Source organism: Sarcophilus harrisii, chromosome 4, assembly GCF_902635505.1.
Source record: "Sarcophilus harrisii chromosome 4, mSarHar1.11, whole genome shotgun sequence".
In the NCBI taxonomy this organism is placed as follows: domain Eukaryota; kingdom Metazoa; phylum Chordata; class Mammalia; order Dasyuromorphia; family Dasyuridae; genus Sarcophilus; species Sarcophilus harrisii.
Genome location: NC_045429.1, coordinates 339,669,760 through 339,685,387, shown reverse-complemented (window position 1 = coordinate 339,685,387; position 15,628 = coordinate 339,669,760). Strand labels below are relative to the sequence as shown.

Below are 15,628 nucleotides of genomic sequence, written 5' to 3'. Positions count from 1 at the left end.
CTAACTCCAGGGTCATATACTATCCATTCCACCATATAGCTGTCCCACCATTTTCTTCTGAAGGAGAAACAGAACTGAGATGAATGACATCCCAGTCTCAATGATGTTGCCTAACCTTTACAGTTTGTATAAAAAAAATGCCAGAGTAAGGAGGAAGAGGTTTGAAGGTGTGTAGATGTTCTGTTCCTAACCCCAAATCTCAGAGTTGTGAAAAGTATACGGACTGGACTGGGATCTCAGAGGCCATCTAATTCAGGAGTTCTTAACCTTAGGTCATTGTTTCAAAATAAGTGGTTTCCATTGTCATTTATTTTATACATAAAAAACTAATTGTGAGAAGGGTCTCCATAGACTTCCCCAAACTGCCAAAGAGGCCAGTGGGGAAAAAAAAGTTAAGAATCCTTCATTTTACAAAGACCCAGAAGTAGGAGGTGAATCTGGGTTTTTCCTACTCATTCAGAACTCTTTCCACTATACTAACAGGTCCTAAACCTAACTCCAACTTTGGGGAATGGATATTGCCTTATCCAAGCATGAGGCAGGCCCCAAACACCGTAATGGGAGAGGGAGATTTGCTCAGGAATTCTTCCCATCATCTGAATCTGCAACCTGTGAGTTTACTTAATTCATAGGAAAAGTAAATAGTAAAAAGTAAAAAAAAAAAAAAAAAAGTAAAAGTCTCTCTCCCAGGGGGACAATCTGGACATTAGGAACTTTTCAAGATGACTTGGGGGGGGGGGTTAACAAGACTTCTCAAATTCTAGATTGTAGAATCCAGAAGATCCCGGTAGTAGGATGCCCTCTCCTTTTTTCTCCTCCTGACAGAACTCTCCTAAGGGGGATTACAGTAAATGTTTCCCCATCCCCTATACCAAGGCAGCCTCCTGGGCTGGCTTGGCTAACTGTGGCCTTTTAGATATCTACTCCATCTTCCCCCTATAGGAGTAGGACACATACAGTAAACCCCACCCTACCCCACCATCGCCAAACTGAACATCTAGCATGGCCCTCCATCCACCCGACAGGACCAGGGTCACCCCACCCCGAGGCATGAGGAGCCCCAGCCGGCTCTCTATCCTCTCACAGACTCTGCTGCTGCTTAGCAACCAGGAGCCCAGCACAGCTGCACTCAAATTAACAAGGTGTTTGCTGAAAGGGGCAGTGGGGGCGGGGAGCGGAGAGGCTCTTCTGCGGGGGTGGCAGACCGAGGAGTCAGTGACCGGGCAGATAGGAGAGGGGCTACAGCTGGCTCCTAAACTTAGGGTATCCAGAAGATAGCACTTGAGAGAAGGCGGGAGACAGAAGAGAGTACAGGCCAGTTCCCTATTTTCTCCTCATTAAATGGGGAACCCTAGACCCCGGTGCTTGTCTGGAACTCCGGTTCAAAAGCCGGGAAGAAGCGGGTCCCAGACTGCGAAGATGGAAATGGCCCCTCCTCTTTCTAGCCACCCCCCCACGGTTGGAGAAGGAAAAACTCCAGGCACTCTGTGCCTATAAAGAGAGAGGAGGAAGGACCGCACGAATGCAGTCCAAATCAAATTTTAAAGTGTATAGCGCCTACCAAATGCAAAGTTCGCGCACCGGCGCAAGGGCTTTAACCCTTTCCTGCCCGGAAGAGCCAAAACAATAAATTCCCCTCAATCTCCCCTCCCCGAAGGAGTAATTGCCCACTGGGCGGAGGGGGGAGGAGGGGAAGCGCCAGTACAAGACTGCTAACTACTTAAAGAAGCTTTGGCTCCCAGCCAGTCTCCCCTTCTGGACGCCCTTCTTCCTCCCCCCTGCCCCCAGCAGTCGTTCTTCTGGGTCAGAAAGATGGATAGCTATCCAAGGTGCGGAGGGGCAATCGCGCGCGCAGCAAATGCAGCCTCCTCCCAGACCCCGGCCGTGCTCAGACTCAGCTCATGCTCTCTGTCCCCCAATCTCCTGCGGAGAACCGGCCTCCCCAAGGTTCTGGGAACCCAGGGAAGGAAAACCGATTCTCCCCCCGCCACACACACCCATCGCTCCGCTACCATCCCTCCCACCCCGCCGGGTATTTATAGCCGGGGCCGCTGCGGGAGTTTCCATCCCGGTCACCGGGAAAGAATTGGCCCGACAGCTTTTCGACGCCCAACCAGGAGGTTTTTCCAGGCGCCCAGCGGGACCCCGATAAAGGAGCTGCAGGAAGGAAGGGAGGGGGAGGGAGGAAAGACCTAGGCAGGAGAAGAGAAATGAGGGCGAGGCGTGGCCTTGCGGGGGTGGCTGGGGGGAGGCTGGACCAGACCTCCCGGGCTCGGCTAAGGCTGGATCGATGTTAATCAATATTAATCGATGACGGGGCCTGTGACGACGGAGGCGTGATCTGGAAATAGACGGCTCATCTCCATTTTAGAGGTCTCTAACTAGGCTCATTTTTCAATGTGTCCACATCCCTCCAGTCCCGAGACCGTGGTCTCTGAGGCACGATTGGGGAGGAGGAGGAGGAACCAAAGGGACCTGAAGAACCCCCTTTTTGTTTCGGGGGGTGATCGGACTCTCTAGATCAAGTGTTGTCATCCTGCTCCCCAAAAGATTTCTCAAAGAAAATAGGGAATGCGGGGGCGGGAAACATGCAACCTAGACTGGTCGCACTCAGAAGTGGCTCTGAGGAGTGACAGGCAATGGCCTGTGACCCTGGATGGACATAAGAGCTGGAAGGACCCTGAGAGATCATCCATTTCCAACTCAACTTTTATTTTATCATCCTGAGAAGTGACTAACTTGATAGGAGGTGTCCAATTCCACTCCATCCTCTAACAACTGAAATGCCACACACCACCCCCCCTCCAGCATTTCTCCAGAATGACTCAGGATAAACTGTTCCAAGAACCCTCCAGTCCTCCCCCCACGCACCCTTCCTCAAAACCTTCTTCTAATCTCCCCTAACGACCTCCCTTACTGGGGGGTGGGGCATAGGAGGGACTACTTTGGGCTAGAAGGGGCTGGCAATTGCTCCCTCTGAAAGTGGGCGGGTGGGCTGCACAGCACTTTATAGAGGGGTGACTTAGCTCTAGGGGTAAGAGTTGGGGGGCCTTAAGGGAGAGGGGAGTGATTTCTGCCTGGAAGAATAAGAGAACCAGGAAAAAGAATCCTTACGGATTACATCCATCTAGAAGAGAACCTAGAGTAGAAAGTATTTTGGTCTGGAAGCTGAGCCCAGGATTTCTGGGTTGCTTCATTCTAAGGGGTGGCATTTTTAGTGATGGTTCATTTTGTTCTCAAGGGGACAGGGTAGCAGTGTTCAGGTGGGTTACCTCGGTCTGGAATCCCTCAACCAGGATAGCCACGAGGAGATTGAAGAGGACGTAGTTGCCAAAAGTCATCAAGGCAATGAAGTAGAGAGCTGCCCAGGAGGACGTAGAAGCCATGCCATTATAGAGGACCTTGTTCCAATCCTCTTGAGTCAGGATCTGCCATAGAGATCAGAGGTTAGGGAATTAAGATGACAATAGCTAACATTTATAGTGGGGCTTTGGGTTTTACTCTATACATATGTGGTCTCTACTCTATTTTATATTATACATATGTGGTCTCACTTGATCCTTAAGATTCTGGGAGGTAGGTGCTATTATTAGTTCCATTTTACAAATGAGGAAATTGAGACCGAGGGAGGTTGCTTGATTTGCCCAGAGTCACAAACTAGAAAACATCAGAACTTCCAGCAGCCTTTCCTCTCCATCTCTCCTTGGGATCTTAGGATAAGGACCCACCCACAAAGTCCAATTGACTCATATACCTGGAAGACAGTAACAATGGCCCAAAGCAAGGAGTCAAAATTCTTCCGATCAGGCAGCGTGTCCCCATCTCTCTCAGATGCAAACTTGCAGCCGAAGAGATGCATGCCCAGGATACTAAACATAAAAAGGGGAAGGAAGGTAAAGCACGCAGTTTTCTGCTCCCTCTTCCCTTCCCCTGGCAGGAGGGAACCATACCCTGTGGCTTTCTCCTCCTCACTTTAGCTACCTGGTTACTTTTTCCCAGTCCCAGACAACAGATTTTTCCAATGTTCTACTTTCCAGATAGGGGAGGCAGGGGGAGATACAATAAGGTAACCCTGCGTGGCTCTGCATTGTTTCCTTTGGGCACAGAACCAGGGGGTAGAGGTGCCTGTGGGTAGGCTCAGGGATTCCAAACTTGACCTGAAATCAAACTACCTAGAGTGCTGTTATTCCATCCTAAGCTTGAAGATGTGAATAATGGGGAGAGGAAAAAAAAAAAGGCAAGGAAGATATGGAGAGGAAAAGAGTCTGTGACCTGGCAGATTGGTGGAAAATAGCGGATGTTTGGAACCCCCTGTGCGCCTCCTCCCCCTCCCCCCAAGCAGCTTCCCAGTGGGAGCCCATATGCTGAACTCTACCACCCTCAGTTGCGCTGAGTCAAGTCAAGCATCCCTGCTCTCCAGCGACAGGATCCCTGGGCCAGCGACCACGCCAGATGTCGGCTGTGGCTGGCTTCTCTTCCATCCAGTTTTTCTTTAGGGAACGTGTAAAGCAAGGGAATAACTCGGCCAGCTCCCACAGGGAAAAGCTAATGCAAGGCCTCCCCACCGTTCCCTTTTGATACCCAGTCCTGTCCCCAGAATCTAGGATGCTTCACGTCCCCATTCTTCAACCCTCAGAGCTCAGAGCTGAGATTCTTAACCTGGGGTATGTCAGCTTTTGAAAATACAGAGAGATAACTATTTCAATATAATTAGCTTCCTTTGTAATCCTAGGCATTTTATATATTTAAAGGTTTCACCAGATTGCCAGAGGGGCCCATGGTGCAAAAGAGGTGAAGAATTTCTCTGGTATAGAAAGAACTGGAAAATACTCAAGATCCAAGCCCCAGTTTGAGGTGCTTCCAAAAGGCCAGTTACTTTGAAAAAAAAATACACTTAAGGACTATGATCAACACAATGACCAACCACCATGATTGCAGAGAAGAGATGAGGAGGCATGCTCCTAACTTCTTACAGAAAGGTGACAGGCTCAGCGTGCAGAATGAGATGCATTTTTAGACACAGCCTATGTGGGAATTTGTTTTGCTTCACTGTGCATATTTGTTACAAGTGTTTTGTTTTTATTTTTTATTTCTCAGAACAAGGAGGAGGGTTGCTAGGTAGGGAAAAATAAACGCTTGTTAATTGAAAAAAAATTGTTTAAGTCAGTTGCAATATCCTGATTTGGAATCCTGCACAAAAAGGCTTAGGTCCCCGATTCCCTTCTCACCTGAAGATGAAGATGAAGAGCATAAGTAGCATGCAGAAAGTAGCCACATTATCCATGGTCTTCATGAGGACCACCAACTGCCGCTGCAGAGCAGGCAGGAAACGGACGAGTTTCAACACCCTCATCAACCGGAAGGTCCGAAGTACAGACAGACCTCCGCCTTGCTGGCCCACAATCTCCCACACGCTGTGTAAGAGACAGGGGATTTGGAACAAGGACAAGGAGAAGAAGGGACAGCGTTAGCCTGTTTAACAAACCTGGGTAAACTCTAAGGGAAACTGCCCTGTAGGTATGTTTGGATCAGAACTATGGAGATGAACAGTCACTCCTATTTCCAACCTATCCCTCTCTCCCCCTCCACTTATCTTTAATTTGTCTTCTGTTTCTTCTGGCATCCCCCATCTCCTGGATGGGGATCAAAGTGTTCTCTCTCTCCTTAGTGGGAGGGGCTCTCTCTGATCCATAATGGGGAGAGGGGATTAATGTCCACAGAAGCCCAAAGAAATTGAGATGCTAATATTTAACCTGTATCGGATTGCTTGCTCTCTTGGGGAGGAGGGAGAAGGGAAAAGGGGAAAAATTTGGAACACATGGTTTTGCAAAGGTGAAAATTGTCTTTGTATGTATTTGGAGGAATAAAATACTATTAAAAATAAAAGGAAAAAAAAAGAAATCGAGGTGCTAAAATAATCTCTGCCTTCAAACTGTGCTTCAGAAATGCTGGTATTCTAAATAACAGCCCTATGCCTATGATTATTCTCATCTTTCTACCAGGCAGAGGGCCCCATTACTGCAGCCAACAGGACTCCTCCTGCCCCTCCTAACCCCCTATCCTCCTTCCCATCAAGCCTATGGAACAGCATCAGGTTATGAAATATTTGCTTTGTTCTCCTCTAATGAAATCTAAAGCCAAACAGAAAAAAGTAATAAAGCTGTCTCTCCTGGCCCCAAGCCTGAGCTGGGGTAGAGCAATGATATGGAAATCCCAAACTGAGTTCCTGGGAGCACCCACAAGGGTTTCCAAGCAATTTACAAAATGGGCTGCTCAAATACTTTTCACCAAAGCCAGCTACTCCTAATTCTATTCCCTCCACCCCAACCCAAATGAGTGGGATAGGCAGAAGGGCTTGGAACGGAGGGAAGATGGCAGAAAGGGATGTGAGGGAGCTAGGGAGCGGAGATGTATTCTAGGACACATATTGCCTGGAATGCTGTCCCCTTTCTAGCTTCTCTGGGTTCCTTCAAGACTCAGCTAAAGTCCAATCCTGCAAGAAGCCCTTCAGGGTTCTCCTTATCTTCATGCCTTCCCTCTGAGATTACCCCCAATCTATCCTGTCTGTATCATTTGCATATTTTTTTACATGTTGTCTCTCCTAATTAAACTATGAACTTTTTGAGAATAGGGAGTGTTTTTGTTTGGTTTGGTTTTGGTTTTTATTGCCTTTTTTATATTTCTAGCACTTAGCACAGTACCTAGCATATAATAGATACTTAATAAATAAATACTAGTTGATTGGCATGTAGAACTGTAGGTAGTAATGGAGAGAAACAGAGAAAGGGGGGATTTCCAAGAAAGAGTAAAGCACAAGACAGAAGTGAAAAGGATGCTATTACTGATGGTTGGTGATATGACAGCCCTCTGACGTTCCTCCAGAAAAAACTAAATGGCAAGATTTATGGGAGGAGAATATAAAATAGTCCCAGATGGGACTCAACCACATCATTGTACAGATTCAAATGAAATTACTCTTATAGGGTCACAAAGCTAAACAAAGTAGGGACTAGAACCCCACTTTCTTGACTTGAAGTGGGATTTATCTGTCAAATCATCCTGCTTCCCACCTGGCCAACCCTTGGTGCTGAAAGGAAGGAGACCCATGGCCTTCTTCCCAGCTAACTTCTTTCCAAGCTGATCTCTTCCCTCCCCAAGTCCTGCTTGGGAGGCCAGCTGGGAGAAGGCAGGACTTACCTAATGACCACAATGACTCCATCGAAAATGTTGTAAGGGTTCTTTATGTAGCCAAAGGGGCCGTACACCAGCAGCTTCAGCAGCATCTCCAAGGCGAAGAGGCTGGTGAAGACAATGTTGCTGATCTCCAGGGCATTGGTGAGTTCCTCAGGCTGAAAGTGGCAGAGATGGGAAAAAGGAGAAGATGGATCATAGGATCAGAATAGAAACAAAACTGAACTGTCATCTCCCTTTGCAGATGAGGAAACTGGAGCCCGGAAAACAAAGTAACTTGCTAATAACAAGACCCAAGGAGGAGCACTGACTTCTGCAAAAAGATACGGATAAGTCTTTCCCCAGTGTCTCTCTGAGGAGTTGAGTCTCCCCATCCATACCTCCCCTGAGTCTTAACTAAGGAGTTATTGGGATACCTAGTACAATGGAGTACTAGGCTTCTGAGTCAAGAAGACCAGAATTTAAATTCAGTCTCTGTCATATACTGGGTGTTGATGATCTTAATTAACCTCTTAGTGCCTAGACAACACTTTAACATTATACTGTATAGCTGGAGTTCCTAATTATAATGAAATCAGAGGTCTGGTGTTCCCTCCCCCCCCCACCCCACTCCTTTCTACCCAAGAAAAATAAAAATAAGAATCAGGAAAATCTCACTGAAAAACTTTACAATTCTCAGGGAAGCCAGGTGGCACAGTGGATAAAGCACTGGTCCTAGAATCAGGAGCACCTGAGTTCAAATCTAGCCTCAGATACTTTTTAAACTGTATGTTCTTGGGCAAATTATTATTTTTTTTATTAAGTTATTCTTTTAAAATTTTTTTACTAATAGCTTTTTATTTTTAAACTACATACAAAGGTAATTTTCAAACATTCATCCTTGCAAAACCTTGTGTTCCAAATTTTCTTCTTCCCCCCACCTCCCTCCCCTCGACAGCAAGTAATCCAATATAGGTTAAATATGTGCAATTCTATTAAACATTTCTGGACAAGAAAAATCAGATCAAAAAGTAAAAAAGTGAGAAAGGAAAAAAAGAAAGCAAGCAAACAACCATAAAAAAGGTGAAAATACTATGTTGTGATCTACATTCAGTTCTCATAGTCCCCTTTCTAGATGCAGACAGCTCTCTCCATCACAAGTCTATTGGAACTGGCCTGAATCACCTCATGGTTGAGTGGGGCAAATTATTTAGTCCCCAATTGTGTCCAAAATTCAAACAATTTTACGGTTCCTGGTTGCTGATAGATTTGCCATCGTTGGCTGTGAAAGTCAGTAAAATCAAGGAGATACCCCCATTTCCAGATTCTTGAAGTTGGTATGGGGGAATACAGTATCCCCCACAAGGATTCTAGGCATATTCTCATATAGACTAAGGAAACCATCTCAGAGATAGGCCAATTTATAGTCCTCATCTTCTACTTCTACTCCATGCAGTTGCTTCTGATCCACTGAGGGCCAGACCCAGTTCTGGACCTTCCTCCATGTGCTTCTTGTGCCAGGATGCTTCTGGTCCATCCTCATGTACTATCTCGTTCCCCTAGAGTTCTAGCTTTTCCTGGTGCTGCAGAATTAGTTCCATGGGCCCAGGCCAAGCCTATTTTGATGCTATATGCTATTTAGAAGTCAAAGGATAATCTCTGTGGATTTGCACTCAGCATCATGCCTCCTAGAGCATCCACGCTTGCGCGAACACCCGGACTCACACGTGATCTACTATTACTATGTGGATTTGGCAGAGTTTTCTTGGCCAACTGCAGACCACATTTTCCTCTTTCTAAACACTCACACATAGACAGTCACACATACACTTCCTCTCAGCAAAAAGAGGAAGAGGATGGCATAAGAAGGCACTGAGACTTCACCTATGTCCTGTTCTTTGCCCCCAAACCTACCAACTTACTAAGTCACTTAAACTTCCTCTCTGTGCCTCAGTTGCCATATCTATAAAAAAGAAAAATGTCTTTTCCTTCACATTCATAAGGAATGAGAATTTCCAGTCCTATCATTTAACTAGTTAAATAACCATAACCTCAAAGTAATGACAGCTGATACCTATCATGTTTTAAGGTTTGTAGAGTGCTTTAAGGTGTTCAATTTACCTCACATATATTATTTTTTGATACTCTCAACTCTTTGAATTAGTTACTAAAAATATTATTACTCCCATTTTATAGATGAGGAAATTGAGTCTCACAAATAGAAAAGAGCAGAAGAAAGCTTCAGATTTAAGTATTTTTTTCAATTCTAAAACATTAGAGAACCACTAAAAAGTCATTTCTAAATGGCCACTTTATCCTGCCAGAATTTCCACTGAGCCAACCACTACTATAAATGAGCAGCCATCAAATCTGAATAGGGGTAGCTAAATCATATAGTGGAGTCAAGAGGACCCGAGTTCAAATCTAGCCTTAGACATTTACCAGCTATGGGTCCCTAGGCAAATCGTTTAACTCCAATTGACTTAAAAAAAAATATATGAATTAGCCATTCCCTCACTATCTCATAGACAGCTGGATCTAGTCAGGAAGACCAGGCCTTTGCTATTAATTATGTAATTCTACATGGTCAAACTAATTCAATTCTCCTCATCTATATAATATGGATGAGGATCTTTTTACACACACACACAAGCTTCAAGTTCTACAGTTATGACCTTATGGAATTATTGGGAAGATCAAATGAGATAATGTATGTAAAATACTTGCAAACCTTAAAGTTGCCATATGTCAGTCTTTGTTTCTCTAATCAGGTGCTCACCTAAGCACTGTCCTGTAGATCAAGCCACCTGTCTGCCCAGATGCCATCTCTGACCCTCTCCAAAATAGAGAGTGCTCATGTCCAACTCTGAGCAGGACTAGATACAAATCTAGTGTATCCAGCCTGTAGGGAGGCAGAAAGGGGGAGGGCAATTCTGAGTCCTTCACTCTAAGCCTTTTCCAACCTCCATCCTGAAAGGGTCTTCTCTTCCACCCTGATTATAGTACCAGAGGAAGAATAGCTGGGAGGGGTATTTCTGTTCCTTGATCATCAAAGATTATTCAGAAAGAGAAATGTTCCCAAAACTTAAGCCCATGTCCAACCTGAGTTCTTTGAGGATAGGAAAGAACAATCAAAGTTAGCTTGGAAGGTGAGAGCAGAACACCAGCTACCTGAAGAATGAGCTCTTCTAGGACTTGGGATGGCTGAGGAAGGGGGTAATTGTACCAGCCAAACCTCGCTGCTTTCTATGCTCCACATAATAGGGGTGGGGACAGCATTTTCCTGACCTAGTTAAATTGGTCTTTCGTTAGAGGAAGGTCAGGATGAGAGAGAATTTTGATGGCTTGTCGGAGCCCTGGGACTGAAGGCTTTAGGGCAATACGAGGAAGGAAGATATTATCGTATCCGAGAGAGGACATTGTTCTCTCCCCTAGCTGAACTGCACAGACTTTCAGCAAGATGGTCCCCTGGCCCGCTCATTTTTGTCTCTTTTTAATCATCTTCCTGTGATGTAAATGTATGCAAGAACACATAGACCCACAGACACACACCTTTCCCTTCCTAAGTCGCTTTTCTACAATTTTTCAATTCCCTTCCTGGGAAAGAATATCTGTGCTCATATACACATCAAAAAGTCATATTTTGGTGATATGATAGCAGGACTCTTCCTATCAGGGTTCTTGCCCTACAGGGCCATGATATTTCCCCAAGGAAACATACAGTGTTCCTTCTTTTCTAGAGTGAAGAGCAGAATGGTTTGAACCTCCACATACCCAGTGGTCTCAAAGCACAGGGACATACTCAGCTGGGAGAACTGTAACTAGAGGGGGAATCAAGACTTTGTCTGAGGGTGGGAAGTTTTAGGGATCATCAATAGCATCCAAGAGGGCTTCTTCTCCTTGGCCTACTGGGGCTTTTGCAGCAGTGGGCTCATCCCAACGTTCATTTTCTTGCCTCCTCCCCCCGACTTCATATCCTCAAGCAGCAGCTACTGCTTTAAGGGGGAAGGAAACACATGGTGTCCCCAGGTATGTCCCCCAGGTGATTTTCCCCCATCCTTGCCCTTGTTCAGCAAGGTTCAGCAATTATTAATTATAGTTCAACACTTCAGGTGGCCTTCTGTCAGACTGAGAAGTAGTTCTTCTCAAGTAGTAGTTCTTAGAGGCCCCCCTCCCATTTTACAGATGAGGAAATTGAGGCTATAGAATCCCACAGCTAGTAAGTAACTGGGATAGAATTAGAATTCAGATCTTCCTGACTCTTAAGTTCAGCAGATGTGTGTAAGATGGTGTTCATGTTGTAAACCTATGACACACTGAATAGAGCCAGAACAAATCTCCTTTCCCTTTAGGTCTTGGTCTGCATTTGGGTACAAGGAAAAGAATCATCATCCCCCTGGAGAGGCAGGGCTGTAAATACGAGCCTGGGAAAGTTTTGAAAAGGCAGATCGAGGGCATGAAGCATAAAATAGAGCAACCCAGCTGTCTGGGGTGTGGGGGAAGGAGTGCAGTGGCCATAACTCCTGTGAAACTATCCCTTTCATCTTTCCAAAACTTCCCTCTACCATCTTTCTGACTACAACGGACCTGGCAAGAAGGCAGGACTCTTTTCCCTTGCCTCCAGGCAGGTTAGCACATTTCTGGGCACAATCTGCCCTCAGTGGCCCTTTCTACCTTTACCAGGGCAATTATTTCTGAAATCCAGACTTTGTTGGTTCTCAGCTGCCAAGGCCTTTGATAGATGGAACATGAAAATGATGGGCTTGGGAATGGTCTCTAGAAAGGTTTTCAGTTCTGTCACAGACAATGAGGACTTCTATTCCCCCAAACATTTATGTAATAGAAACAGGCTGAAAAATAAGAAATGGACAAACTCTCCATCCCTCCCCAGGATGGCAACCACTTTTATTCAGATTATCCTTTTGGATAGAGAAGGATGCTGGACTCATGATTATATTGGTATGGGAACTCCCTTTGTCAATTCTGGCTGTACCTTCTCTGCAATTTATAATCTGAGAAAGCTGTGTGGGGCCTGGGAAGTTTAATACCTTGCCTAAAACCATGCAGACAGTATGTATGAGAAACAGGACTGTAACCTCAAAGAATAAAGCACCAAGTGAAAAGGTTCTCAACCTGAGTTCAAATCTGATCTCGTACACTAGCAGTGTGATCCTGGGCAAGTCATTTAACCCTGGCTGTCTCAGTTTCCTCATCTGTAAAACAAGCTGGAACAGGAAATGGTAAACTGCCCCAGTATCTTTGCCAAGAAATCCCCAAATGGGGTCACACAGAGTCAGCTGATTCTGCATTGAAACAACTGAACAGCAACAACCACCACCACCAAACACCTAGAGTGCCTACTTTGTACAAGCCACTGGAGAAACAATGTTGTGTGAGACTTAGTCCTTGCCCTTGGGGAGCTTACAAATTAGTTAGGGAGAACAGGACAAGTACATTCAAAGGATAAATAAATAATGCAAAGTAAATGCCAGGTGAATAATTCATTATAAGAGTTCAGAGGAGGAAAGAAAGAGAAGGCAATAGAGGAGGAAACATTTGAACTGTCTCTTGAACAAGGGAAGAACTTAGATCAAAGGGAAGGACATTCCTGGCAGAGATATAGTATAGGCAACAGCAGGGAAGGAAGCCAGCAGAAACATATCAAGTATATTAATTTGTGGCGCAGTAGATTGAGTATTTGAGTTACAATTCTGCCTCAGATACTGAATAGATATGTGGCCTTAGTTTTTTCATCTGTAAAATGGAGATAATGATTCTTTCTCTCTTAGTCTTGTTTTTCTCGTTGGTGAAATGGGGATAATAACAGTATTTACCTTACAGAGTTGTGAAAATCAAATGAAATTACATATGTAAACTGCTTTGCATACCATAAAGCATCATTTAAATATTAGCCATTATTAGAACAAAAAATGCTAGGAGTTCAGAAGAAGAAAACTCTGGGGTAAGAGACTATATCTAGAGATAATGAATGCCTGGGGTCTCTTCCAGAGATTTCCCTAGAATCCATCCAATTCAGGGCATACAAACTCCTTTCTCCCTCACTAACCAAGGATTTCACTAGCTTCAGAGAGCTAGGAGACAGGTGAGAGGGGAACCTGGATGGAAGAAGTAGAATTTTGGATTCTCAACTCCAATATAATTCATAGACTAATAGGTAACCTGTGATACTTCCAGGAGCAAGGGAGTTATAAGGAATGATTTGGCCCTGTTTACAATGTCCTAGATCATACAGGGCAGGTCTTCTTAAACTTTTTCTACTCAAGATCCCTTTTTGCCTGAGAAATTTTTACATGACTCAGGGTCCATAGTATATAAAATAATATACAAACCAAACATTTACTAGTAATAAATCATAATTTCACCACCACATTCAGTTATAAGACCTATATGAGGTTATGACCCACAGTTTAAGAAGCTGGGATAAAGGGGAGTAGTAGGAAACTTAAAAGGTAAACTGACATCAGATTGTAAAGAGTTTTGAATGGCCAGTTTAGGATTTTGGAATTTATTCTTCAGATGATTGGGAGCTACTAAAATTTTTTTAATAGGAAAATGACATGATCCAACTGATATTTGGATGAGAGAGCGAGCTGGTAACACTATGCAGAAAGGATGATCAATTAATTGCTCAGGCATGAGGTGAGAAAATTTTGGACTGGCACCAGGACAGTGATATGGTATGATAGGACCCAGATATAGGAGTGTAGACGGGAATGGAGGGACAGCTAGGTGGCTCAATGGATAGAGTACCAGCCCTGGAGTCAAGGGAACTTGAGTGCAAATCCAGCTTCAGACATGTAATACTTATTAGCTATATGACCCTGGGCAAGTTACTTAATCCAAATTGCCTCCTTAAAAAAAAGATGTAGACTGGGTAATGGAAGTTAGCAGAGAATACTATACTTTTGCCCTCCATATGTACCATTCACCCTCAATTCCCATTTGTTCTCTCTTGATCATCAAATTATCCCCTTCTTGTATGTGAACCTGTTGGGGCTAAGACCCCAACACCTTTCTTTCTCTGTCTCTGTTTCTTTCCCACCACATCTCCTAGCTATCAGGAAGAAACCTTTTAGTGGGGAAAGGGGAGTTAGTGTAGCCTGAATCAGGCAAGCCCAGGGAGATGCCATAGGCTTTCATATGTCTGCTGAAGTCTGAGGGTCCCTAGTGAACAAGAATACTCACTCAGCTGATATCTAACACAGTAAAAGCACTCCCCTCCTCCTCCCACCTTTCTAGGACCATAGAAAGTCTGGGGACTATAGCCCCTTCAGAGCCTGTTCTCTCCCACCATCCCCCTATTCCCCTGCCTACCAACCCAGGGCCTAGACTAATCATCACCTTCTTTCCCTGGCTCCTCATCCCCCTCCTAGGGGCCCTTCCCCTCTTAGAACAGCCAACCTCATTCACTTATAAATAGAAACTCTGTCCCGACATGTGTCTGGCTGTGACACTGATCATCTCTGAGAGATGAGGTTGAGTGGTCTGGGGCTATATCAGCTTATCTGTCCACCAGGCTGCCTGTCCATCTGTTTGCTTGTCTGCCACCTGTCTGCCTGCCCATCCATCTGGCTACCTATGGTTCCCACCTAAGGAACCCCTGCAGCCCTGGAGAAGTATGGGTCTGAGCTCTTCCAGCCATGCTCCCCTTCCCCCAGCCATCCTTGTCTCTGTTCCAGGACTTGCTAGGCCCCTGCTCCAAGTAGCAGAGACAGATATAGAATCAAGGTGAGGAAGGCAAAGTATTTCCTAGATCTCCAGCTCTGTTCTTTACCTTTCACCAGACTTCCCCTCACCTTGGCCCAGACACCAGACAAATGGGCTTACAAGAGGGGGTGCAAAGTGCAGGAGCGAAGAAAAAAATTCCTGGGCCCCAAATGTCATCACTCACTCTTCATCACTTAATAGCCTCTGCTGGTGTTGGAGGTTGTAACTCTTACAGCAGCAGTTTTTCTGACAATCCCTCCCTCCCTATCACCTGTTCCCCTACTCAATGCCCCAGGAGCCCAGTAAGATTTGTAAAGGCCTTGCCTTCTCAGGACATTGTCTGGTACCCATGGGGTACATGTTGCCATCCCAGCTAGAGGGAAGAGACTGGATGCCCAGGACATTCCAGCTCCTGACTCTGACTTCCTTCCAAACTCAAATCCCACCGTCTGTAAGAGTCTTTTCTTAGTTCTCCCTCCACCCCTCACCTTGTACCTTTCTTCTGAGTATATTTTCCATTTTCACCATATCAATATATCTTTTATATACAGTTACACGCATGTTGTCTTCCTCCATTAGAATGAGCTTTTTGAGGGCAGGGATCATGTTTTTTGCGCTTCTTTTTTTTCCCAACGCCTGGCACACAGCAAGCACTTAATAAATGCTTATCGATTGACTGACTTGACAATGCCACAGATTCACACAGAGTCCAGGGAGAAGAGGAGGGGAA

The 15,628-nt window shown here is 45.1% G+C and overlaps 1 protein-coding gene across 16 annotated transcripts in view; it reads right to left on the bottom strand.

Moving 5' to 3' along the window:
* CACNA1G (calcium voltage-gated channel subunit alpha1 G) overlaps positions 1-15,628 on the bottom strand; it is an 85,900-nt gene that overhangs the window by 38,856 nt on the left and 31,416 nt on the right. For all 16 annotated transcript variants that reach the window (XM_031966379.1, XM_031966380.1, XM_031966386.1 and 13 more), the window contains exons 10-13: positions 7,198-7,349; positions 5,229-5,414; positions 3,755-3,869; positions 3,273-3,428 (exon numbers count right to left, since the gene is read on the bottom strand). In XM_031966379.1, coding sequence (XP_031822239.1) covers positions 3,273-3,428; positions 3,755-3,869; positions 5,229-5,414; positions 7,198-7,349 — 609 coding nt within the window. The remainder of the gene's footprint in view (positions 1-3,272; positions 3,429-3,754; positions 3,870-5,228; positions 5,415-7,197; positions 7,350-15,628) is intronic.